At 53.9% G+C, this 25,380-nt stretch overlaps 2 protein-coding genes across 2 annotated transcripts; both read right to left on the bottom strand.

Moving 5' to 3' along the window:
• Positions 1 to 146: 146 nt before the first annotated feature.
• On the bottom strand, positions 147 to 24,877 carry LOC311202937 (myelin-oligodendrocyte glycoprotein-like; the record flags this gene model as incomplete). The annotated part of the gene is made up of 4 exons (XM_084277582.1): positions 147 to 379; positions 23,182 to 23,529; positions 23,917 to 24,000; positions 24,832 to 24,877. 4 exons carry the CDS (start codon positions 24,875 to 24,877, stop codon positions 147 to 149), a joined length of 711 nt encoding a protein of 236 aa, XP_084133708.1.
• LOC311202865 (leukotriene B4 receptor 1-like) lies at positions 2,903 to 6,097 on the bottom strand (the record flags this gene model as incomplete). Its single annotated transcript, XM_084277514.1, has 2 exons — positions 2,903 to 2,910; positions 5,131 to 6,097. 2 exons carry the CDS (start codon positions 6,095 to 6,097, stop codon positions 2,903 to 2,905), a joined length of 975 nt encoding a protein of 324 aa, XP_084133640.1.
• Positions 24,878 to 25,380: the final 503 nt, after the last annotated feature.

Raw genomic sequence — 25,380 nt, 5'->3', positions numbered from 1 at the left:
AGGTTTTGCTGGGGGAGGGGGCCAGAAGGACTCACCCAGCTCTCTGGAAAACAGCAGTACTGAAATGCAAAGCTGGAGGAAGAGGAGGTCAGGAGAGCAGCTTGCTTCCTCAGCAGGAACATCTCAAGAGGGTCTCCGGGACATTCTCACCTGACAGATGATTTGGCCGTGCCTCTTTCCTCCCACCCAAACCCCACCATGTTCTCATCCCCTTCCGTTCTTTGCCCAAATTGCTTTTTGATGAAGGCAAAATGTCCTTTGGACATGAACGCACCTTTCCTTCTCCAGTTATAAGCACCAAGGCCAAGGAGCCCAACAGAGAGCACGAGGAGCACGCCCAGGCTGCCCATCCAGGGATGGGCAATGTGGAAAAAGGGAGCTGAGAAACAAACAGATCCGTAGGGAAAGGGACCAATTTCCACTCGTATCTGTGGGGAGAAGGACCAAGAGACCCCCGCCCCACACCTCCCAGCCCTTGTCCCAGAGTCCTCTCTCCCCCTGGAAGTACCAACACTACCCTGAAGTGCATGGGGCTCAGGATCTTTTGTGCCCTACAACTGCTCAGAAGGTGTGCACCCCTCCTGTGCCTCACACCCTCACACTGCAACGTGAAGCCCAGCCCAAAGCTGCTCCAAGCAAGGCAGCAAACCCCCACCTTGCTCCACTGCTGCAGAGGCTGGCTGCAGCCGTCCCACCAGAGATTTAGTTGTGGTTTTGCCTGGGGGAGTTCTGGTAGAGGAGGGAGGGCTGCAGGAGTATCTTCTGCAAGAAGCAGCTAGAACATTTCCCCAGGCCCAACAGAGTAAATCCCAGCTGGGCACAAGGCTGGACTCACTGCTGACCAAAGCTGAGCCCATCAGTGATGGTCACAGCGCCTTTGGGAATCATATTTGAGAGAACAAAATAACACAAGCAGCTGCATTTTTCCACCAGAGAAGGGAGTGAGAAGACCCCCACCTGCAGCCCATGGAGAGGCCTCACACTGGAGTGCGTGGAGACATACAGTGTCCCACCTGTGTCCCATGTTGGAGCAAGCCCCTGCCAGCACTTGCAGCCCATGGAGAGAGACAGAGATGAGCAAGAAAGAGACCCATGCCAGAGCAGGATTGCTGCAGGGGGAAGGCCCGTGGGGGACCAGGCTGGAGCAGTCTGGGCCTGAGAGACTGAGAGACATTCTGTGATTTATGACTGCACCCATAGCAGTGACCCACACTGGGGCAGCTGGTGAAGAGCTGAAGCCCTGTGGGAAAGGACTCGTGTTGGAGAAGCTTATGAAGGACAGTCTGCCATGGGTGGGACCCCATGGGGCAGCAGGGGAAGGGTGTGAGGAATGCCCCCCTCCACTTCTCAACAACTCCTGTCAAACTGACTGAAAAGTTCCATTTTCTGCTCCCTCCCAGCCCCCACCCGGGCCCTGGGCCACCCTGTGTGGAGAAGGGAGAGAAATCATGAATAAATTAAGTCTGCAAAGAAGGGAGAGGTGGTGGGGGGAAACGTGTTTTAAGGTCTGGTTGTACTTATTACCCAGATCTGGTCTCTATGTGTGTGTAGTATAATGTAATAAATTCAATGGCTTTTTTTAATGTGTTGTGTCTGTTCTGCCCGTGATGCTGATTGCAGAACGCTCTCTCCCTGTCTTTATCTCAAGTCCTGAGCCTCTCAATAGATATTTTCTCCCCTGTCCATCTGAAAAGGGGAGTAATAGAGTGGCTTTAGTGGGCATCTGGCCAACAACTAGGGTCAAACCACCAGAGATGTGCAGGCATGGCTCGTGCTCCAGGCTGAGGGAGCTGTACCTGAAGAGGATGCATTCAGATTGGATACTCAAGAGAAATTCTTTGTTCTGAGGGTGGTGAGGCACTGGAACAGGTTACCCAGGGAAATGGTGGATGACCCCTCCCAGGAGGGGTTCAGGGCCAGGTTGAATGGGGCTTTGAGCAGCCTGGTCTAGTGAGAGGTGTCCCTGCCCATGGCAGGGGGTTGGAACTTGATATTTAAGGTCCCTTCCATCCATAACCATTCTATGATTCTATGATTGCTGACCACACAGGACCAGTTCCCATCTACAGTTCCCATCACCATGATGACAGCTTTGGTGTCAGACAGGCCCTTTGTGTCAGGGGAGACTGAGTGGAGACGTTGCCTGTCGGGGTCTTTCCACAGCACCTCCGGTTGTGGGAACCATCCGGCCGATCGACACAGCACCCGGATGCCTCCGGGCTCGTAACCCTCCAGAGAGAGCTGAGGGACAGAGCCTGTGGCTGGGGAAGAGCCCGGGGTTGGGATCAGGTGGGGATGGACTCAGCTCCAAGGCCACCACCACATCCCAAAGCAGATCCATCACAGGTCTGACCAGGGCTGCAGGACCGGCCACCAAACCCACCCCAACTCGTGCTGGGACCGCAGAGTGTTGATGCCCAACAGCTCCAGATCTCCCCTCAGAAATCCCATAAGAGCAAGAGTGAGCTGCCCAGCTTCAGCACCTTGAGGCAGCATCTGCACTGACCCATCTTTGTTCAAGAAGCCCCAAGGCTTCCAGACAATGTGCCAGCTCTCCTACAGCACAAAAGAAACAGGACAGAGGTCTGGGAAGAACACCCAAGCCCAGGAACACCAGGACAACCCCCTGGAAGGACCACACTGACCACAAACCTGACATCTCCAGCTCCATCATACCTTCTCCATAACAGGCACCATCTGTCACAGTGCAGACGTACTGACCATCATCAGAGGGTCTCAACCCAGAGATCTGCAAGTCCAGGCTTCCACTGGAGAGACCATCTGTGGCCAACTCTGTCCTCCCAACATATTCCCCCATCTTATCCCAGTACAGGTCCTCCCCATTTCAGTAGTGGTGCATTGTTTTGGAGATCTGGTGATGGATCCAAATGATGTCCAAGCTCTAAGCATCTGTGCAGGGGCAAGTGACACAGCAGCACAACATCTGGCCCCACAGTGACACAAAGAGCATGGTGTAGTCCTACCATTCTGAAGTCAGTTTGGCCATGGAGAAAGACACAGAAATGTGGAGATTGTGCCTACATTTATTTAGGGTGTTGCAGGCAAGGGCGAGCTTGGTGTGAGTGGTGCATGCGCTGTGCCACAGGACTGAAGGGGAAACCAGAGTGAGGGACATAGAGCGTAAAGGGGCTAAGGGAAAGTGAAACCCATGGTCTGAGGTGGGCTTCCCCCTGACCCATGGCAGCTCCCTGCCCCGCATCTGCCACTTGGATCGGGCAAAAGCCCCCACCAGCCCTGCAGGATCCCTACCTGATCCCAGCTGGAGCATGTGGAGTCACCCAGTAGCTCAGGAGACCCCTGGGGCTCGCTGGGAGCCACATCTATGGCCACGCTGGAGAGGAGGGAGGGGAAGGGAGGCAGAGGAGGGTGATGAGGGTCACAGCTGCCCCAGAGAGGACGCTGAAGAACGGCTGCCCCTGCCCCAAAGAGGCTCCAAACCCCTTGCAGGAGCACCCCAATGGTGGAAGAAACCAGTACAAGTTTGCAGATAACACCAAGCTGATCAGAGGGTTGACGTAGTCAAAGGTGTCTGCTTACTGCAAGGGGTTTGGACTAAATGGCCTCTAAGAGCTCCTTCCAACCCAGAGCATTCTGTGATTCTGTGACTCATAACTCAGGGCTGGAGGAGCCCTGGGGACGTCTCCACCCCCAAGTGTCAGGAGAGGGCAGTGTGAGCCCAGAAGAGCACCTGAGCCCCAGCTCCCAGGCAGGACCAGCAGAGCATCCTCCTGCCCAGGCTGGGATGCTTGGATCACCTGAACAGGTGTCTGAGGGCTGTTGGGTGCTGAAGACCTACCAGTGCTGGGGCAGCTTCTCTTCCTGCCTGGGGACAAAGGGGAACTGGGGGATAAGAGGACACAGGAGGGACATGGGGTAACATAGGATATGAGGGGGACACAAGGGGACATGGAAAGACATGGGTGGGACATCGGGACAGGGGAAGACATGGGAGACAAAGGAGGGATGTAGGTGGACATGGGAGTGTCCAGGGTGACACAGGAGGCATAGGAAGACATGGGGGGACACACAGGTGGGACATGGAGTGGGGGGAACTCATTCCTCCCATTTCCTGTGGCAGCTGAAGACAGGCCTCAGACACCACCGTGGTCTCAGCTGAGTGTTCAGGACAGATTTAATTAAAACCACCTTGTTATTGAGCACCGTGCCCAGAGAAGCCACAGAAGCTCTGTGAGATGCCCGCCTAGAGCTGGAGAAGGGAAACCCAATGAGATTTTTGGATTAACGCCCCATCCCATGAGCACAGGCAGCACCTTCACCTTTCCTGGTGTCACCTCCATTGGCCTGGGAACCAACATTAAAAGAAAACAAAACAAAGAAGCAAAATAAAAAATTCCAACAGAAACCCCCAAAATTAATAAGAACTAAAATAACCCCCCAAAGAACTAAAATAACACAAAATAAGTAAAATTATAAAGCTGAAGAAAAATAAAAAAGGAAATAAAATTAAACAAACAAAAACCAAACTGAGAACTAATTTAAAAGAAAATTAAGAGAGAAAATAAAAAAGCAAATAAGAAAACTAAATGCTAAGAAATAAAAATTAGAAGAAAAAAACACAGAAATAAAATTAAAACATCAGAAATAAATTTTTAACACCCACTAAACATCAGATGAGAAATACAATTAAGACCTAAGAACATAAATTTCTAAACGACACAGTGGGGCACAAAGTTTGGGCTTTTCATGGAGGCATGCAGGGATCAAAGGAGGGATAGATGGAGGGAGGGATGGAGATCCAGAGGGAGAGGAGGGGTGGTTGGAGGGCTGGAGGGGGGTTGGCTGGTTGTGGGGTTGGAGACTCATCTTCCATGATGGAGGAAGTGACGGGGCACCTGAGAGAGACGGCTGGATGGAGATGTGGATGGACAGAGGGGTGGAGAAGAGATGAGTGGACAGAGGGAAGGGGTGTGTTGAGGTGTGTTGACTTGTGTGTTGGGGTGTTGTTGGGGGTGTTCGCTGTGCCCACCCAACCCCTTTCCCATCACGCCCTCCCCGTCCCACCCTCCCCACCCCCCTCCTCCTCCTCCATGGTCGTCCCCCCCTCCACCACCGTTGTCCTTCCCTCCCCCCTCCAGCTCCTCCCCCCACTTTGGGTCCCCTTGGCCATGGTCCCTTGGGAGCTGCCAGCAATGGCTGAGATGTCCAGGAGCCGAGGCAGGAGACCCCCACTGGCACCGTGGCGCAGCCCCCACCCCGCGCAGGCGTACAGGAGGGGGTTCATGGCGCTGCTGAGGAAGGCCAAGGCAGTGGCCGGTGGCCGAATCACCTTGGAGGCTGCCTCCAAAGTCCCACCACCACCTTGCAGGACCCCTGCCACCTCCAGCAAGCTGGCCAGGTGGTAAGGTCCCCAGGAGACAGCAAAGGCCACCACCACGGCGGCCACCAGCCGGAAGGTCCGACCGCGCCGGGACAGGTGGGTCTGGCGTAAGCGGCGCACCAGTAACCCGTAGCCAACGGCCACGGTGGCCAACGGGAGGGCCCAACCCAAAGTGGTCTCCAAGAGGTTGTGGGCCACCAACCAGCCCCTCGTGCTGTGTACCCGCTGGCAGTGCCCCTCCTCCACCCGCCGGAAGACGATGGATGGGATGGCCAAGATGGAAGCCACCAGCCACGTCAGGGCTGCCACCCCATGAGCCAATCGCCCTGCATGGCCCCCTGGGGTCACCACCGCTGCCACCGGCCTGGAGACCGCCAAGCAGCGGTGGAGACCCAGGAGGGCGATGAGGAAGACGCTGACGTACATGGCGGTGGCGCAGACATAGTGACACCCGCGGCAGACGGCCAAGCCCATCTCCCATTGGCCGACGCTCAAGGCCTGGAGGTAGATGGGCCCGGTGAGGAGGGTCACCACGTCGGCCACAGCCAGGTGGAAGATGAGGAGGACGGGGACAGTGCGCCTGCGGGCGGCGGCATAGCTCCAGAGGACCACGGCATTCCCGGGGAGCCCCACAGCCACCGCCACCCCCAGCAGGGTCATCCCCAATACAGCGCCGGGGATGCGGGTGGCCGTGGCGTTAGGGGGTGACAAGGTGTTGGCAGGAGGGGACGAGGACATCCTGGTGGGTGGGGAGGAGCTGTGGGGAGATGGGGACACAGAATCTTCCAGAGAAAACACAGGGCTCCCTCCCTCCCTCCCTCCATCCATCCATCCATCCATCCATCCATCCATCCATCCATCCATCCATCCATCCCTGCCTCCCTCCCTGCCTCCCTCCCTCCCTCCCTCCGTCTGTCCATCCATCCGTCCATCCATCCTTCTCTGCATCCCTCTCTTGCCCCACCTCCCATCCCTCCACCCCACCTCCTGCCCACCCCAGGCCTCCACCTCACACCCCTCCTTCCTCCTCCCCCTCTCTGAGGTGTCCTCCTTTGCCTCTTTTAACCGTCCAGGATCTTCCTACCTTGGCATCCCCCAGACCTCCCAGTTGCACCCTCCCATCTCCAACTGGGCCACCCTCCCACTCACCTCCACACCTCCAACCTCCCAGTTGACCCCCCCAGACATCCCAGTTGTCCATGCAGACCCCCAGTTACCCAGAAACACCTCACAGTGGGCCACCACCCCACCCATTTTCCTTCCAGTTTCCACCCTCAGGGAATCCCAGTTTCCCCCCAGACCTCCCAGTGAGCTCACACCACACCCCCAGGTGTTCCCACCAAACCAACAAGTCATGTTCTAGCCAACGTGTCCCAGGTCTCTTCAGTGTCCCTCCCACTCCTCTGCAATGACCTCCCACCCCACCCACCTTCCCTCCTGTACCTTGGGGACTCACATGCCCCTTCCCAGAGGTCCTGGCCCGGGTGGTGGACCTTCTGTGTCCCTGACACGGGTGGTGGCCGGTGACGGCTCAGTGTCACTTCCCCTCCACCCAGCTCCGGGCAGGAAACACTCATGCAAGAGGAAGGAGGGAGGAAAACCGCAGGGGAGGAAGACTATCTGCGGTGTGGGGAAGGACCATCGACCTTAAATTGTCCCCTTGTGTGTGGGGGAGGAGGTGGCAGGAAGGGTGGCACTGGCAGGAGGTCCCCCAGTAAGGAAGAGGGGTGTGTGTGTGTCTGGTTGTTTCATCACACGGCTGAGGAAGAGATGAGAACACCCTGCGGTGGGCTGGAGGGGACAGGGGAGGTTGGCTTCTACTCACAGTGTGGCCAATGGGCCTTCTCTTCCTTTCCATCATCCATCCATCCATCCATCCATCCATCCATCCATCCATCCATCCATCCATCCATCCATCCGTCTATCCATCCATCCAGTCATAGAATGGTCTGGGTTGGGAGGGACCCCAAGGATCACAGAGTTTCAACCCCCCTGCCACAGGCACGGCCACCAACCTCCAGGCCTGGAGCTACACAAGGTGGCCCAGGGCCCCATCCAACCTGGCCTTGAACACCTCCAGGGACAGGGCATCCACCCCCTCTCTGGGCAGCCTGTTCCAGCCCCTCACCACTCTCTCTGGAAAGAACTTCCCCCTAATATCTCACCTCACCCTTCCCTCCTTCAGTTTCACCCCAGCCTCCTTGTCCTGCCAGTCTCTGCCTTCAACAAGCTGATTCCCCTCCTGTTTCTCTGCTCCCTTCAGGGACTAGAAGACTGCAATGAGGTCCCCTCACAGCCTTCTCTTCTCCAGGCTGAACAAGCCCAGCTCCCTCAGCCTTTCTTCGTAGTGGAGGTGTTCCAGCCCTCTGATCATCTTCGTGGCCTCCACTGAACCCTCTCCAACACTCCCACATCTTCCTTGTATTGGGGGCCCCAGCTCTGGACACAAGACTCCAGATGGGGCCTCATGAGGACAGAGCAGAGAGGGACAATCACCTCCCTGTCCCTGATGGCCACCCCTCTTTTGAGGGAGCCCAGGATACCATTGGCCTTCCGAGCTGCAGGAGCACACTGCTGGCTCATGTTAAGTTTCTCATCTATCAGAATCCCCAAGTCTTTCTCAGCAGGGCTACTTTCCTCTGACTCATCCTTACCAGAGCATTCATTACCTGTGTCCTGTAATTGCAAACCAGGCAGCTTTTCACCCGGACAGGAGCCCACATCTCTTGCCCAGGCTAAAGTGCAAGGACTGATCACAGGGGCAATCCCACAGTGGTCTAACATGGCCTTTCCATGGCACTGGGCATGAACATTGACCCAGGTAGACATACATCCACCAAGTCAGGATAAGGAGAGGAGGTATTCTCAACACATCCACCCTGCCTGGGGAATTGCTCAACAGCAACCAGAGCAGGAATCTTCCTGGATGGTGCCTTTTCAGCCAGTTTTCTTGCTGCAATTCTTGTACCTGGGCCTCTATGAATGAGGTAGGGGCATCATACATATCGTCATGTCCTACCCCTGGTCATGGACAGTTGGTGCCTCTATGTCTGCCCAGTCCACCACAGCCAGTTTGCTGTCCCCATGGCTGTACTCCACGCCAACATCCACTGTACAGACTGTTCATGCTGAGTATCATCCTGATCTTTGGGAACCTGAATATTGTCCGTGTCACTGCAGACCACCCTCAGGTACCAGGTACCTTCCACTCTGGTGGACCACTTCCCTTGCTGGGTTACATGATCTTCCTTAGGAGGATCCATCTCCAGAGTCTGCAGGAGGCTGCCCCTCTTCCAATCCATCAATCCCATAGTCCTGGCTTCCCTGCCTTCTAGTTCCTCTCTCTTAGCCCCACCAGGCCAGCACGGGAGCCACCAGGGAACAGATGTCTCCACCTGCCTGATGGATAAAAGCATTGCCCACATCTCACAGCCCTGTCAGGGGTGGGACTGGGTTGCTTCTGCCTCTGCTCCCTCTCAGGACAAGAGTCCACTGTGTAGACATCCACCATGTCTCCTCGCCTGCAACTGTAATGATGATAGTTCAGAGGTGAGTCCCTGCTTTAGTTAGTGACTGTGTCACCTCAAACCTGTCCACATGACCCCAGGGCAGGAGACATTCTTAATGTCTGTCTCTGGGGGCTGAGAGCAGGAGACATTCTCAGTGTCCATCGCAGCCTCTGTCTGTTTCTCCTCTGGGAGTGAGCGAGTGGCCTGTGATGCTCAGCCACGGCTTGGGGCTGAACCACCACATTAATCTATAAGTTTGTGAGGTGCGTGGGGCTTGTTGAATTAGTGTTATTAAACACAAAAGACAGATTAATGGGAATAGCAAAAAATCTTCAACCATCTTCAGCAGATCCAGGCATAGTGATACATAGCCCATGGTCTGTAGAGTTCTGTACTTGTATGAAACCTTGAATCAATTCCCATGTGAGATTATGCATGACCTTTCCACCCTGTCCACTGACACTATCTTCCAGCTTCCACATTTGTTCTAGCATTGGTGAGCCCTTATCTGTTAGCTGCCATCTTTTTACAAGCATTTGCATGAATGAAGCAGAGTTCCATGCATTACATTTTTAGGAATACCCTTTATTAATCCTTCCCCCCAGAGATCCCCTCATTCAGTTTTGGCTTTCCCTCCAATGTCCCCATATCCTGGCCAAGGAGGCTTCTCATTCATCCCTTTGGATGCCTGTTTGACCTACTGCCTCTCTTCCAATAAACCCCACGTCACCTGTAATGGATTAGTTCTTGTGCAATCTCTCCCCAGGTAAGTCCAGGTCCTGCCTGAGGACCTCTGGCAACATGAGTTCTAAGTTGGTCTTGAATTTGTATAGCACAGAGCTTCAGTGAGTCAGGAAATCCTCTAATTAAAGAAGTCATTATATCTAGATTGGCAAATAACAACATGGGAGAGGGCTGATGAGGTTCAAGCCGCCTGTCGTGCATCAGCTGACAACAAGCTGCTTTTTGCACACTTGCAGTGGGTTGATTCAACCCAGGGGTAGGAATGGCAATAGGGTCTCCCTTGCAATGGGATCTAACCCCAACACCCAATATGCAACTCACTGAGTCAGGGCCCAAGGTTCTCAGGCATCATCTACTCTTAGAAATACACCTGGATCCCAGTATCCTTGAGCTTCCTCCTCTGAGAGCCTTATTCTGTCTCCTCCAGTGAGGGAAACTCACCATGCATATTCAGTTTCAGTTTCTCTGGTTTGTCTACTGTCTTCTTGTAATTTTGCCAGTTCAGTTGCACTCTAGGGTATCTGTTTAGTGGTGACAGTGAGCTCTGCATCCTTGTCACCCTCAGAGGTCACTTCAGTTTTTAGGAGCTGCAGGATTTTTTGTGAAGGATCACATTCAGCTTTTGCTTTTTCCATTTCCTCTCAGGGATAGTGGCAGGGGAACCTTTGTTTTGATAAGGTCTCATTCTTTAGGCAAACTAGAAAGAACAGGTTCATTCTCAAAATCATCATCACGTGTCTGATAAGCCAATTCTAATCTTAATTGCCTTTCCCTTTCAAAAGCCTCTGGCAAGTTGCTCCTCAAGCATCTCCCAACTCATTTTTCACTTCTTTTGCTTGCCACCCATTCTAATTTCACCTGTAGTTCTTTTACCACCTCCAGAAGAGATTTCTTATTCTCTTGACTTTTCAAAACAATGTCCTTCTGAGCTGCAATTAATGCATCTCCCAAAACACCACAAACCACTGCTTTTCCCTTACGGGGTTAACACTTATTTTCTTTTGCCAAGTCCCTTATCTGCTCTGCTGCAGTTGTCAGGGATTGCCAATGTCCCTCTGCCCAACTGCACACTTTAGAAGTTGGACAAGCTTTAAAACTTTTCAACAAATCCAAAAGCAGGGAGCAGTCAAGATCAGGTTTATCCCGGGTTACCATGACCTTCTGCCAGAGAAATCAGTTCTCCTTTAGACAACACACCTGCTATCCCTTATTCCAAACCCTCCTTACCAGTTCGCACAGAGGATCCCACCAAATTCAGCGTCATGTCCCCCAGGCGGGCAAACCAGAGAGATTCAGACCTCTCTGTCCCATCCCAGCAGATAGGTACACGTGGAGTTAACCTTTTACCTGCCCTCTCTTAGCTAGTCTCTTAACAACCACACCTGCAAGATGAGCTGCTGTAATCCTCTGTGCAGAACTCAGGAGTAACAACTACCCAGGAGGTCCAAAGCACAACTTTGCTTAAAAGCCCACTCAGTTATAAAGCTTGCAAACAAAACCACACCACACTATATGCTCAGAGCAACAGATCACAATTAGTAGCATTTAGCAAAACTGGAAATGCTGCTACTATTGTGTGCCAAGAATAAGGTTAGAAGGTCAGAGAGAGAAGAGAGTAAAAGAGGAAAAATAAGATATCACCACCCAGGGATCCTGCAAGGATCAGCATAAAGTTGCAGCTCTAGGATGGCAGGCATGCACCAGGTGTCCCAAATCTGTATTTTTTATGCTGTCTGGCCCCACCCTTCTGCAAGGCTGAGGTGGTTCAGCCCCAACCACTGGCTGAGTACCACACACCACTTGCTCACAAACAGAGGAGAAAGAGACAGAGCCTCCATGGGTTGGGATGAAGACAGTTTATTGACAAAATCACCATGAAAGTTGAACAGTAACAGCCAATTACACTCACACCTGGTGATAAGACAAAGTTCCTTACCAACCCAATGATTACAGAGTGCTGCACAACACAAGGACCAACCCAACCCCAGTCACACTCAGACTGCTCTGGAGACACCAAGCCACTGCCCCTCCCCAACTAGCCCCTTTGATGGGGGAGTGATGTCAGGTGCTGTGGAAATCAGCCCTGGCAAACTCATCTCACCTGTGCTGGCTGCTTGGAGAGGTTGACTTTGGACTGGCCACAGCCAGGACACAGGCTGAGCACATCTTATGCAGTGTTCTGGAAATGAGTCAGTGGGGAATGGGGATCCCAAGGGGTATTTGACCCCCTGACTGGGCTGATGGAGCAATGAACCCTTTCAGTGGCCTCACACAGGATTTTAGCAAGAAGGGGCTCTGTCTCCACAGGGCCCCGCTCTCCTGTCACCGTTCCTTATCGGATAGGGACAGGATCCTGTTTGTCAGAGTGGATGCTGCCTGAGGGGCTGCCCTTGCAGGGCCAGTGTCCAGATGGTTTATCAAATGAGGAAGTATAATGTCCAGTTTGTCAGAACAGCTGCTTTGAGATCAAGACTCTACAGGCCTTTCCAGTCTTGGGAGGATGGAGGCCCTAGTACAAGGCCCTGCAGACGTTTGCAGGATCAAACCCCTTGTGAAGTGAGACCCAGTCCACAGAACATTATCCTGACTCTGCAGGTTCTGTTATAGAATCATAGAATGCCATGGGTTGGAAGGGACCCCAAGGATCATAGAGCTCCAACCCCCCTGCCACAGGCAGGGACACCAACCTCCAGGCCTGGAGCTACACAAGGTTGCCCAGGGCCCCATCCAACCTGGCCTTGAACGCTTCCAGGGACGGGGCATCCACCACCTCTCTGGGCAGCCTGTTCCAGCACCTCACACTCTCTCCTTAAAAAACTTCCCCCTAATATCTAATCTAAACCTTCCTTTAGTTTTAATCCATCCCCCTTGTCCTGCCAGTGTCTACCCTTTTAAAAAGCTGATTCCCCTCCTGTTTCTCTGCTCCCTTCAGGGACTGGAAGGCTGCAATGAGGTCCCCCTGCAGCCTTCTCTTCTCCAGGCTGAACAAGCCCAGCTCCCCCAGCCTCTCTTCATAGGGGAGGTGCTCCAGCCCTCTAATCATCTTTGTGGCTCCTCTGAACCCTTTCCAACAGTTCCACATCTTTCTTGTATTGGAGCCCCAGCTCTGGACACAGGACTCCAGATGGGGTCTCATGAGGGCAGAGCAGAGAGGGACAATCACCTCCCTGCCCCTGCTGGCCACTCCTCTTCTGAGGGAGCCCAGGATACCATTGACATTCTGAGCTGCAAGAGCTACTGCTGGCTCATGTTAAGTTTCTCATCTACCAGAATCCCCAAGCTGTTGTCTTGCAAGACAGATTTTTTGAGACAATCCACTCATCCCGGTTCCACGAAATGGTATCTGAAACAATACCCAGGGGGCCACATCCAGCTTCCCCATTCACTCATGGGACAGTAAGACTGGGATCACTGCAAAGATGGGAGGAAGAGACAGTGTCACGCAGGGCATAGTCCCTGTCCTCAACCCTCTGCTATGGTGGTGTCAGTGTCCCCCACCAGTAGCCCAGTGTTGATCCAACCATGGGTCTCAAGGGGGAGCACAGAGAGCTGGGTCTGCCCACTCCACCCCCAGTCCCATGTCATACCTTTGGCCAAGCTGCCAGAGCTCCCATCTGTGCCTATGGGGGAGAAACAGCTGCGAGCTGCCACCTCGTGCTCGCTGTGGGCACAGTGCACATAAGAGAAGAGGGGAAGAGGCATCAACATCTACTGCACTTTACCATCAGGCTCAGGGGCTCTACAGAGAGTTGTGGCTCATGACCACAGCCCCCCTGGCTCTGCCTTCATCCCACACCCTGGAGCTTTACCTGATCTGCACTTCCAGATGATGAATCCAATGATGGCAATGACAGCCAGGATGACAAGGGGAACAACCACCCACAACATGGTCGATGAGTTGGACTCTGGCTCTGAGGATGAGCAGGGTGGTGAGGAAGGGCAGGGGGACTCCCCTTAGCCCACCCCTCCACATGCCCAAGGCCACCAGACTCACCCCACACAAAGACCCCAGGCTCAGCCAGGCTGGCGTGCTCCACACGGCACCGGTACTTGTCCTGCTCCCCAGGAGGGGCCTCGATGGACACCCAGGTGTAGAAGGAGCCGTCGCTGTTGGGCACGATGCTGCCCCGCTGGGTCTCCTGGTCCCTGACCTCACCGTCCTTCAGCCAGCTGATGGTGACGGGCCGTGGGTAGAAGCCGTAAGCGCGGCAGTGCAAGGTCAGGTTCTCCTGGGTCTCCTTCTTTGTCACTCGGACCGTAGGGGGCTCTGGGGAGGAGGTGGCAGTGAGGGTTGGCACACACATCCACGCTGGCCCCTCCCTAGGCTCCCCATCTCCCCTCACCTTTCCTCTCCAGCACAGCCTGCCCATAGCTCATGTATTTCATCAGCCACTCAGGGCAGATGTTCTCCAGGTAGTCCTTAATGTGCTTAATGGCAGTCCTGTCTGCCTCCCAGTTCCTCTTGGTGATTTGTGCTGCTGCATCTGCTGCAGTCAATGTCATCGTGTCCATGTCGAAGGCAATGAAGTCCCTCCCATCGTAGGCGATTTGCCAATACCCCCTGGTGCTATTGTCCTCCAGGAGGTCACAGCTGACTCTGCTCTGCAGTGTGTGAGCCCCTGAAACACGACCAGAGAGATGGGGCTGAGGAGCTGCTGCAGCCCTGGGCCTTCAGTGGGGCAAGGCGTCCCTGGCAGCACCCCCCACTTCATCTCTGTGTCATCCCCAAGGGAATCGGACACTGACATGAGAGCTGCCCCCACCCTGCCCAGGGCCCACAGCACTTGGGGTATCATGTAAAGCTGTGACGCAGAGCCCCTGGACCCAGGGCATGGATGAGCTGGCACCCAGCCCCTCAGAACCCTGGAACAGCAAGGGGATGGGACAGAGTCCTGAATGCTGGGTGAGCAAGCAGATAGCAGATGGGATGGGTTGTAGGAACCCCTCTTGCTCTGGGGTGGGGTGTACAAAGGAATGGTGAGGTGCTGGGACATGGGGTGGGAACCCCTCTGGTTCTGGGGGTATTCACTGCCACAGGATGGTGAGTGTTGTCATGTAGCAGCCAGGCCTGGGATGGGTGCTGGGTATGGTGGGGAGAAGGCCAGAATGTGCTTGGTGGGGCAACCAGAAGCCTCCCTGGCTCTGGCACAAAGGATCCCATGGAGTGTGGGGTTGGGGAACAGGGGTGCTTGGAGCCTTCTGCCAACAGCACTGCGCTGGGAAGGATCGGCACATCCCAGGGCAGTAGCATGAGGAAGGGTAGTGTCTTCATGGGGGAGGAGGGAGTGGAGATCTCCCCTCCTACGGAGCCCCTTCCCAGCCCACACTCACCCCCACTCTGGTTGTAGCGGCTCTGCAGCGTGTCCAGGTTCACTGTGGAAATCTCCTGATTGGTCTGTTCAATCTGGGTCTGCTGGTCCCAGTGCTGCTGGTCCAGGTTGGCCGCCATCCAGTCTGCCCGAGGCACCGCCCTCCCCTTCTCGCTGTCGTAGCACACAATGAGGTTCCCGTCCACATACCCCATGGACACAAACTGGGGTACTCCTGGGCTGGGCTCTGACACTGCTGTGTGGAAGTAGCGCAGGGAGTGGAGCTCTGTGGGGACACGGGGGACAATGAGGGGTGGGGGGTGCAGGGTGAGGGTGCCCATAGTGATGGGGTGCAGGATTGGGTGGTGAGCCTGGGTGGGGGTCCCAGAGCAGCAGATTGGGGGTTTGGGTGACTGCTTCAAAGGGAAGTGTCTGGTGGGGGGAATCTGTGTCCAGGATGGGGTCCTGCTTCCCATGAAGAGAAGCCAGGGTGTCCTGGTGATGAGGAATGGGGGGCCCTGTCAGTGAAGGACCCGAGGTGCCCAGGAAGGGCGTCCAAGGGGGGCTCCAGCATCAAGGAGAAACAGATCTGTGGGAGCGTCTGGGAAGGGGATGGAAAGGGATGGAAGAGGATGGAAGGGGAGTGTTCCAAGGGGCACCCATTCTCTGGGGAGAGTGACTGGGGGTCTCTGTGTCCCGGGGTGGTCCACTGTGCAGGGAATGGAGAACCGTTATCAAGAAACTGGGTCCAGGGGGGTTCCCGGGACCCACCCGCACTTACCACACGCCGCCCAGCCGAGGACCCTCAGCAGCAGAAGCAGCCCCAGTGCCCGGTCCAGCCCCATCCATCCGCTCCGGGTCCCAGATGTTCTGAGCCAAAGGAGCCCTGCTCCAGGACAAACCTCGCTGCCAGCCCCGCCCCAAGACCCGCGATTGGCTGCGCCACCACCCGCCCACCAATGGCAGCCAGAGACTCTTACCAGTAACTCCCCCACGTGGCCGCCCAGACCTCCACCCCTCCTCAGGGCCCCAGACACCCCCACTGCCCCATTTCACCTGTATCTCCCAGCCTGGGGACACCTCTGGGCCCCCCGAATCGCAGTTATATGCCCCCACCCCGGCCCCGCTCTCATGCACTACCCTGGGGCACACCGAGCCCCCCAGTCCTGCCTGTCCCAGGGGGACCCAGGCGTCTGGCACCCCGTGGCTCCCCCCCACCCGGCTCTGACACCCTGCAGGTTTGTGGGTGAAACAGATGGGACAACAGTAAAAACCTTCCAGGGAGCGTGGGCACCCCCGGGGCTTGGGGGAGGTGTCCCTTGACCCCGCTGTCCCTTGTACCCAGTGCCCCTCATGCCCTGGGTCACTTCTGCCCTCCATTGCCTGTGCCCAGTGTGCCTCAGGCCTGGAAGCACTCCTGCCTGGCACTGCTTGTACCGCGTGTCCTGCAAAGGTCCTTCAACTTACCAGTTCAAACCAGCAAAACCACCTTCCAGAAGGATCTGGACTATCTTCTGCCCTGTCTCAGAGAATTCCTCTGCTCTCCTGCCCCATACAATGATGTCATCAGGGTCCTGCAGGTGCTCTGGGGCTTCACCCCTTCCAGCACAGTCGGGCTCAGCCCACGGCAGATGGTGGGGCAGTGTTTCCACCCCTGGGGCAGTCGATTCCAGGTGGACTGGGCACCCTCCCAGGGACAGCAAACTGTGCCCTGCTCTCTGCTGCCAAAGGCATCCAGAAAAATGCAGTAGTGATATCAACTGGGGCGTCCCACTGCACTGCCTCTGACTCCAGTTCCTGCTGGAGCTCCAGCATGTCCAGCACAGCAGCACTCGTGGGCAGGGTGACTCCATCCAGCCCACGACAGCCTGCTGTCAGCCTCCACTCTCCACTGGACTTCACACTGTTCTTAACAGAGGAAGCTCTCTGTGCCCACACACATCAAGGATCCGAGTCCAAGCCAGTGCAGAACGCCCTGTGCCCACCTGAGCAGGGGGTACCCAGGCCGGGTCTCACCTCGCTGGTACCCAGGGATGAACACCCAGAGCCCAGGGGGACAGGAGAGCAGGGCTGCTGCCCATCCATCCCAGAGCTGGCTCGGCAGGCACAGCTCCAGCAGAGCTCAGCCAGCAGTTCGGAACCAATCCTTGCTGGGCCAGAAACAAACCATTTGGGGAAAGGTTTTGCCATGTTTGGGTTTCTCTCACTGGATGGCTACAGGGTCTCCTTCAGCCTTTGAGGATGCCTGTAGCTACAACAGTTTCAACTTGTATTAGAATCAGCTGTATTCAGCACACCACAGTAAGGTCAGTGTCAGTTGTACAATATGCTCCCTTAGGACCTGGTGATGTAAATGTCATCCCAATGCAGCCAGAGGACAAGTGAGACACCAGCAACCACAATGAGTGTTAAGGCTCAGCAAGGCTGCGCTCCCTTTTAGTGGCAGATGTAAGAGATGATTGTAGAAATGCAATCCCTTGAGAGCTATTTTGAGTCCACTTAGAGATGTCTGTGGTCAGGGGCTCTCTCCATGGGTTGGGTGGCACCTGAAGTTCATGTTCTGCAGAAATTGAGAGATGTCATCGCCCACAGCTGAGTGATTACGTGTTCTTTGTGTCAGCAACCATAAATCTTAGGAACTCCTAAGTCAGTGGTGTAATACTGACATCCTGACCGACACCCTGAACCACTGGGTCGTTTGCTGGATAGGAAAGGTGAGAGGATCTTGACCTTGCACTGCCGTACTTACAGTTTCTACTCACAAGCTTCTACTCACAGCCCATCACCATCAGCTGGCTGAAGGACAGGAGAAGGACAGAGCCCAGAGGGCTGGCAGGGGCTGTGGGTATGAGCCGCAGTGCTCTGGGGAGACCGCGAGTACTGGGGGGAATGAAGATGTCTTAGTCTCTCTGCAGGGAGGAAAGGCTACATCAAGGCATCAAGTAAGTACGGGGGCCAGGTCTGGCTCCAGACACTGCCCAGTAGTTTCATGGCTCTGGTTTCTGGCTGTTCACAGCATTCCCTCATCCTCTTCCTCCCAGTGACACCCCTCTTCACAGTCCCATAGTGGGGACGTATGGAAGAGTGTTGTAGTTTTGCATAGCTGGGTGCTGGTAGAGAAGGGGGGCTGCAGAGGAGGCTGCTGCAAGAAGTGAGCCCATCAGTGATGGTCCCAGCGCCTCTGGGAATCACATTTAGGAGAAAAAAAAAATGCAAGCAGCTGCATTTTACCCCCAGAGAAGGGAGTGAGATGTAAGGAGCTGTGCAGGCACCAAGGCTGGTGAGAAGAGGGAGAGGAGGCGCCCCAGGTGCTGGAGAGAAAGATGCCCCTGCAGCCACCTGGAGAAACCCATGGTGGAGCGGGTGTCCCCTTGAAGCCCATGGAAAAGGCCCAGACCCCACCTGCAGCCCATGGAGAGGCCCCACACTGGATGGAGCAGGGGGAGACAGACAGGAGATGCTGTGACCCATGTTGGAGCAAGCCCCTGCCAGCACTTGCAGCCCATGGAGAGAGACAGAGACACAGAGATGAGCAAGGGAGAGCTTTGCACCGGAACAGGTTTGTTGGGAGAGGCTGGTGACCCTGTGGAGGACTGGGACTGAGAGACACTATGATCTGTGACTGCACCTATAGCAGTGACCCACGCTGGGGCAGCTGGTGAAGAGCTGAAGCCCTGTGGGAAAGGACTCACGTTGGAGAAGTTCATAGAGGACTGTCTGCCATGGATGGGACCCCACAGTGCAGCAAGGGGAGGGTGTAAGGAATGAATGCCCCACCCCAGCCAAGAGGGAAACCAACCTGCAAGGAACTGACCAAAGACCCCACTTTCCCAGTCCCTGCCCCCACCATGCAACAATGCGGGGGAAGAAGAGAGCAAAATCCTGGCTAAAGTCTGCTGGGAACAGAGGGGTGGGGGGAAGGTGCTTTAAGATCTGGTCACATTGTTTTAAGATTTGGTCATGCTTCTCATTATCTGACTCTGGTTTCACTGTGTGTAGTGTAATAAATCACAGAATTTTCTTCCCTTCACTCTGTGTTGAGTCTGTTTTGCCCATGTCGTTGGTAACAGGATGATCTCTCCCTGTCTTAACCTTGACTCCTGAGCCTCTCAAAATGTATTTTCTCCCCTGTCCAACTAAAAAGGGAGTGATAGACTGACTTTGGTGGGCTAAACCACCACAATGGACAAATATATTGTTTCAGTGAGGGGGACACAGGAAGGAAACGGCGGGGGGGGGAGGGGGGGGGGCGGGACATGGGAGAACACAAGGGAATGTGGGGGGATGGGGGGAATATGGGGACACAGGAGGGGCAGGACATGAGAGGCATGGGATTGGGGACCGTCACGGGATGACATGGGAGACAGAACACGGGGCTCAGGGAAGACATGGAAGGATATGGGAGTGATATCAGTGACATGGGGACAGATGGGGATATAGGGGGACACCGGGGGAAGACACAGTTGGAACATGAGGGACACAAGAGAATACAAGGCAACATGGTGAGGCACAGGGAGACATGGGACACAGAGGGACATGAAGGGAGGACACAGGAAGATGTGGGAGGACTAGGAAGGCATAGGAAGACATGGAGGAAGCATGGACATAGGTGAGACACAGGGCGGAGGGGCTGACACCATGATTCCCCCTGTCTCCTGTGGCAGCTAAAGACAGGGCTCAGGCATTTCCACTGAGGTCTCAGCTGATTGTCTGGGACAGAGTTAATTAAAACCACCTTGTTATTGAGCACCATGCCAAAAGGAGCCATGGAAGCTCTGTGAGATGCACCCTCAGAGCTGGAGAAGGGAAACCCAGCAAGATTTCGGGTTGATCCCCATCTCATGAGCACAGGCAGCACCTTCACCTTTACTGGTATCACCCCCATCAGCCTGGGAGCAAAAGCCGTTTGTCCCTGGGGTTGGTCTGGGAAGATCAAACACACACCATCCCCTTGGGCATGCTAACCCCAATGGGGGTGGAGAGGGGAGCAAGGAAGTGTTACAGGTGGCACAGAGAAGCTGACAGGTGGCTCCCAAAATGAAAGGAGAAGGGGAAAACCCCAAAACTAACTAAGATCCAAAATACAAAGCAAAGAACCAAAATTACAAGAAACTGAAACATGGGAGTGAAAATATCCAACTGAAAAAAGAAACCTAAACCAATCTAAAATAAGTCCCCCAAAGAGCTAACATTGAAAAATAAGTACATTTATAAACCTAAAGAACAATTTTTTAAAAAAAGAAAATCAAAGAAACAAAAACCAAAGTGAGAACTAGTCTTAAAAGAAAATTGAGAGAAAATAAAAAGCAAAGTAAGAAATAAAATTTAATTCTAAGATATAAAATTTAAAAAACATATTAAAAAATTAAAATAAAATTAAACCAACCCCAAAAAAATTAAAATTCCAAAGTAAGAAAATGAAAACCTCAGAAATAGATTTTAAAGCCCAACAAACCATGAGGTGAGAAATACAATTAAATGCCATGAACTAAAATTTCAAAACCAAAGTCAGACACAAAGCTTGAAAGATTTAAAAAGAAAATCAAAGGAAGGAAAAAATTGGCGCCCCAACATTCCCCCGCAGTAACCCCCAGCCCTGAGGTCAGACCCTCCCTCTGCAGCTGGTCCCCCTCCTCCTGACTGCGCAGGGTCCAAGGGTTCCCCCTGCCCGTCCCCCCCCCCGGCTCCTCCCTACCTGCGCCGGCTCCAGCCCGGCCATGGCCAGGGCTCAGCAGCCCCCAGCCCCACGCATCCCCCGCCGGCTCAGCGCAGGGCTTCGCAGTACCTCCACACCCGCTGTGGGCAGGGAGGGCAGACCCAAACCCACCTGGTCCCAGGGATGAGGAAGGATGGGGCGACCCCCACCCTTTGGGGAAGAAACATCCTCTTCCAGCTTGGCCTTTTTTGTTTATCTTTTCCTTCCTTTTTCGACCGTTTTACTCCTCTTTTCTTTTAATTTTTTTCTTTTTTCTCTTTCTCCTTTTATTTCTTACCATTATCAATCTTTTTGACCACCTTTCCCCCCTTTTTTAATCTCCTCCCTTTTTTTACATTTGTCCTTTTTACTTTCCCCTTCTCCTCCTTTGTTCCCCCCCCCCCTTCCCCCCATTTTTTCTTACACCCCTTTCTATTTTCCCATTTCTTCTCTGGTTTTTGTGGTCTTTTTTCCCCCTACCCCTGTCCTCCCTCCCACTTTGTTGTTCCCTTTTTCCTTCCTTTTGTCCATCTTTTTCCTGCAGCCACTGCATCACAAATATCTTTAAACTAAAATTATTTGCGGGTGACAAACACAATCTGAGCCCAAAATCCATCCCAGGAAGAACTAAAAGTTAAGAAGTTGTTGTTTTAGAGGCCCCCAAAAAGGGGCATCATCTGCCCAAAGAAAATGCATTTCCTCTGTGCAAGAAAAAGAAATTAATCCTTAAAAAACAAAACCAAGGATGGTTTTGTTCTGTCTCCTTTATTTGCTCAAAAAAACCCACCGGAAATTAAACAAATGCATTTCAAATTTGATGAAACTCCCCTAAATTTAGGGCTGCAGAAGGAAGTTTTCAATTGCTTTGCGCAATTAAAGGATTGGTTGGACTACAACACCACCACTCACCAATCTACAGGATTAGAAACACCCACCTCAATTGTCACTAATTGGGTGGTAATTACCTTATCACCTACTATCAGTCAACCTTATTTAAATGAACACCATGTTCATTGAAGGGGAAGGGTGTCTGTGTTGTTTCAATTTGCACAGCTGTCCTGGTTTTGGTCAGGATGGAGTCAACTTCTTCTGTAGCAGCGGATGGAATGCTGTGTTTGAGAGTTAAAATGAAAGCAGTGCTGATAACACCCTGGTGGTTTCTAGTTGTGGTGAAGCAGTCAAGGACTCTCTCAGCTCTTCATATTTCTCTATTAATGAGAAAGGAGGGGCGAAGCCAGGACAGGTGACCAAAACTGGCCAGAGAGAGTATTCCATGCCAATTAAGTCCTACTTGGTATAAAGGGGGGCTGATGGGAGGAGGAGCAGGGACAGATCCAGGATGCGCAGTTTTTGGGGGACGGTCGGGTTCCGGGACGGCTCAGGGTGGCACGGCCTGAGTTGTGTGGTATGGTGAGAAACTGGATTGTGTATCAACAGCTTCATATATTTTTTGCTCTAAAGTCCTGTCAGCATTGTTGTATTGTATCTTTCTGTTATCTTAGTAAACTATCCTTATCCCAACCCACAGGCCTTCTAGTTTCTTGGGTTTGGGTTGTTGTTTGCTCCTTCCCTTTCCGTTCCCTTCCCTCACCCCCCACACCCGCCTCCCCCACTTGTTCCCCTCCTCTTTTCCTTTAAAGAGCAGGCAGCTGCATGGATCTCGGCTCCCAGCTGGGGTAAAACCACGACAGGTTCTAAAGGTTGAGCCAGGACTCCCAGGTTTACTCCTGGTTTTTCATGTAAAAAGAGCAAGTCTAGACCTCTCTTAAGTTCCTTTTTAAGTGTATTAAAAGCTTTCCAGGTCTCTTTTGCCCAGTTGATCAGGGTTAATTTTCAAGAGTTCATAAAGAACCAAAGACCAAAGCTGCTCCAAGCAAGGCAGCCAACCCCCACCCTGCTCCAGCGCCACAGGGGCTGGCTGCAGCCGTCTCACCGGAGATGCGCAGGGACGCCTCCTGCTCCTGGGCCAGGCGGCTGTTCCTGACCACACAGGACCAGTTCCCCTCTCTGGTCCCAGTCACCACGATGGCATCTTCGGTGTCAAACAGGCCCCTGGCATCAGGGGAACATCTCTGGGAGACCGAGGGGACACGGTGCCCGTTGGGGTCTTTCCACAGCACCTCCGGTTGCGGGAACCATCCGGCCGATCGACATAGCACCCGGATGCCTCCGGCCTCGTATTCCTCCAGAGAGAGCTGAGGGACAGAGCCTGTGGCTGGGGAAGAGCCCAGGGTTGGGGTCAGGGAGGGATGGGCTCAGCTCCAAGGCCACCACTGCATCCTCGAGCAGACCCCTCACAGCTCCCACCAGACCCACCCCAACCTGGGCAGGAACTGCCAAGCGTTGATGCGCAACAGCCTGAGATCTGCCCCAAAATCTTCCGGCACAGCAAGACTGAGCTGCCCAGCTTCAGCGCCATAAGGCAGCGTCTGCACCCCCCCACAAGGCTTCCAGACACCGTGCCAGCTCTCCTGGGGTACCAAGGGATGGGACACAGGTCTGGGAGGTACACATGAGCCCAAGAATACCACGACCACCCCGGCAAACACCGCACTGGATACAAACCTGACACCTCCAGATACACCAAAGCTTCTCCATAAGAGGCACCATCGGTCACAGTGCAGACATACTGACCATCATCAGAGGGTCTCAGCCCAGAGATTCGCAAGTCCAGGCATCCATTGGAGAGACCATCTCTGGGCAGCTCTGTCCTCCCAACATATTCCTTCATCTGGTCCCTGGACACATCCTCCCCATGTCGGTAGTGGTGCACCGTTTCAGAGACCCTGTGCCGGATCCACCTGATGTCCCAGCTCTGAGCGTCCACGGCTGGGGACAAGTGACAGGGCAGCACAACGTCCTGCCCCATGGTGACACGGAGAGTGCGGCCTGGTCCCACCACTCTGAAGTCAGCTTGACCATGGAGAAGGACACAGAGACACGGAGATGGCGCCTGCATTAATTGAGGGTGTTTCAGGCCAGGGCCGAGCTTGGTGTGAGCTGGGGATGCTCCATGCTGCAGGCATTGCTTTGCCATCCCATGTTCCAGAGACCCCAAGGAAACTGGAGCGGGAAATGGGAGGACTGGAAGGAGAAGGAGGTTTCCCAGGAGAGGAACCCTCCTCCAGAAAACAACCTGCACCCCAGCCAGCCCCGGTGGGAGACACAACAGCCAAGGGAAAGCAAAAGCATGCATGGCTCAGCTCTGGGCTGGGCTTTTCTTGCCCCACAGCAGCTCCCTGCCCCACATCTGCCACATGGAGCAGCCAAACCCCCCCACCAGACTTGCAGGATTCCTACCTGATCCCAGCTGGAGCACGTGGAGAGTCACCCAATACCTCAGGAGACCCCCAGGGCTCACCGGGAGCCACATCTGCAGCTGCACTGGAAAGGAGGGAGGGGAAGGGAGGCAAAGGAGGGCAATGGGTGTCACAGAGGAGATCTGGCAAAGAAGGGCTGTCCCTACCCCAAAGAGGCTCCGAAATCCCCAGAGCCCCTGCACCAGCACCCTGCTGGCACATGAAACCAGTGCTCAAGGGCAGGACAAGGCTGCATACGGCTCCTCTATTCAGTCCCTGCTCTGCTCCACTACCCCTCTCCAGGAGTTATCCCAACTCCATTACTGACTGTGAATGAAAGGAAATATTGTAAATACCTTTCAGAAGGAGAAGTTGCTCTTGGGATGGAAACAAGTTGCTGGCTGCAGCTGGCTGATGAAAAGAATAGAAAGTTCCCTTCTTAGAGAATTACCATTTCTGTGCAGGACTTGAGGCCCCACCCATTCCCCTCCACATTTTGCCTCACTAAACCCCCAGAGAAAGACACACTCACTGGATGTAAACAAGCTGCCAGGTGCTGATCAAGACCCAACCCTTTCCCAGTTTCAGAATTCAGTTATGGGAGTGTGACTTGTGGCACCATACCCCACACAAGGAGCTGAAGTTCTGCCTGCAGGCACCAATGTCCACAGTCATAAAATGAAGCTTTAAGCAGGCCCCAGGTACAAGAGGGTGAAGGGAATTCAACCCCCTCCACATCCCTGCCTGGGTGCAGGTGCTAGAGGTGGCTTTTCCCAGACCAGCGCCTCTCCCAGCAGCCTGTGCTGGAGAACAGCACCCAGCGAGGTTTGGCACCTCAGGAAGTGTTTCCCCTCCCAAAAAGTGCTGCTGTCTTTGTGTATGACCACCGTTGCTGAGGCAGTGAGAAAACCCCGACCAGAGCCTGGGGAACTGTACGTCTGAGTCAGGGCCACTTGGTCCATCTCTGGGGGTTTAGGGGTCCCAGGACATTGGTTTGTTCTGGAGGAAAAGGCTGAAAACCGTCAGCCCCAGGAGTTGAAGGAAGGGGAAATGTTGCCTCTTTCGAGCGACGGAGGGAAGTCAAGGATACGCTCAATATGAGTGATCAGCAGGCTTCCATTTATTATGGGTAACGGCTTTCTGTTATACTATCGTTAATACATATTAATTGTCACTAATGCATATTATAATTGTTACAACTTGATTGGTTCTTGGTTAAAGGTTACATCACTCATCTTGCGGTCTGGGAACGGCGCTTCTTTCTCATTCTCAGGAGCAGCAGATCCTTGAAACAGTTTTTTGCAGTTCTGCAAACCCTTTCCCAGCAGGGCATGCCATCGCCTGCTCTGCTTTTTCAGCTTTTCAAGGACAGGCTGAAGTTGTTGATGCCAGTTAACATTTTCAACTGCTTCATGGGGTGTTTTTAGGCTCAGTAAAAGTTAGAGGTAAGCAGATACTAAAGGCA

The sequence above is a fragment of the Gallinula chloropus genome (assembly GCF_964237585.1).
Source record: "Gallinula chloropus genome assembly, chromosome: 32".
NCBI lineage: Eukaryota > Metazoa > Chordata > Aves > Gruiformes > Rallidae > Gallinula > Gallinula chloropus.
Note: the sequence above shows the minus strand (reverse complement) of the source record. Positions and strands in the feature narration are given on the sequence as shown.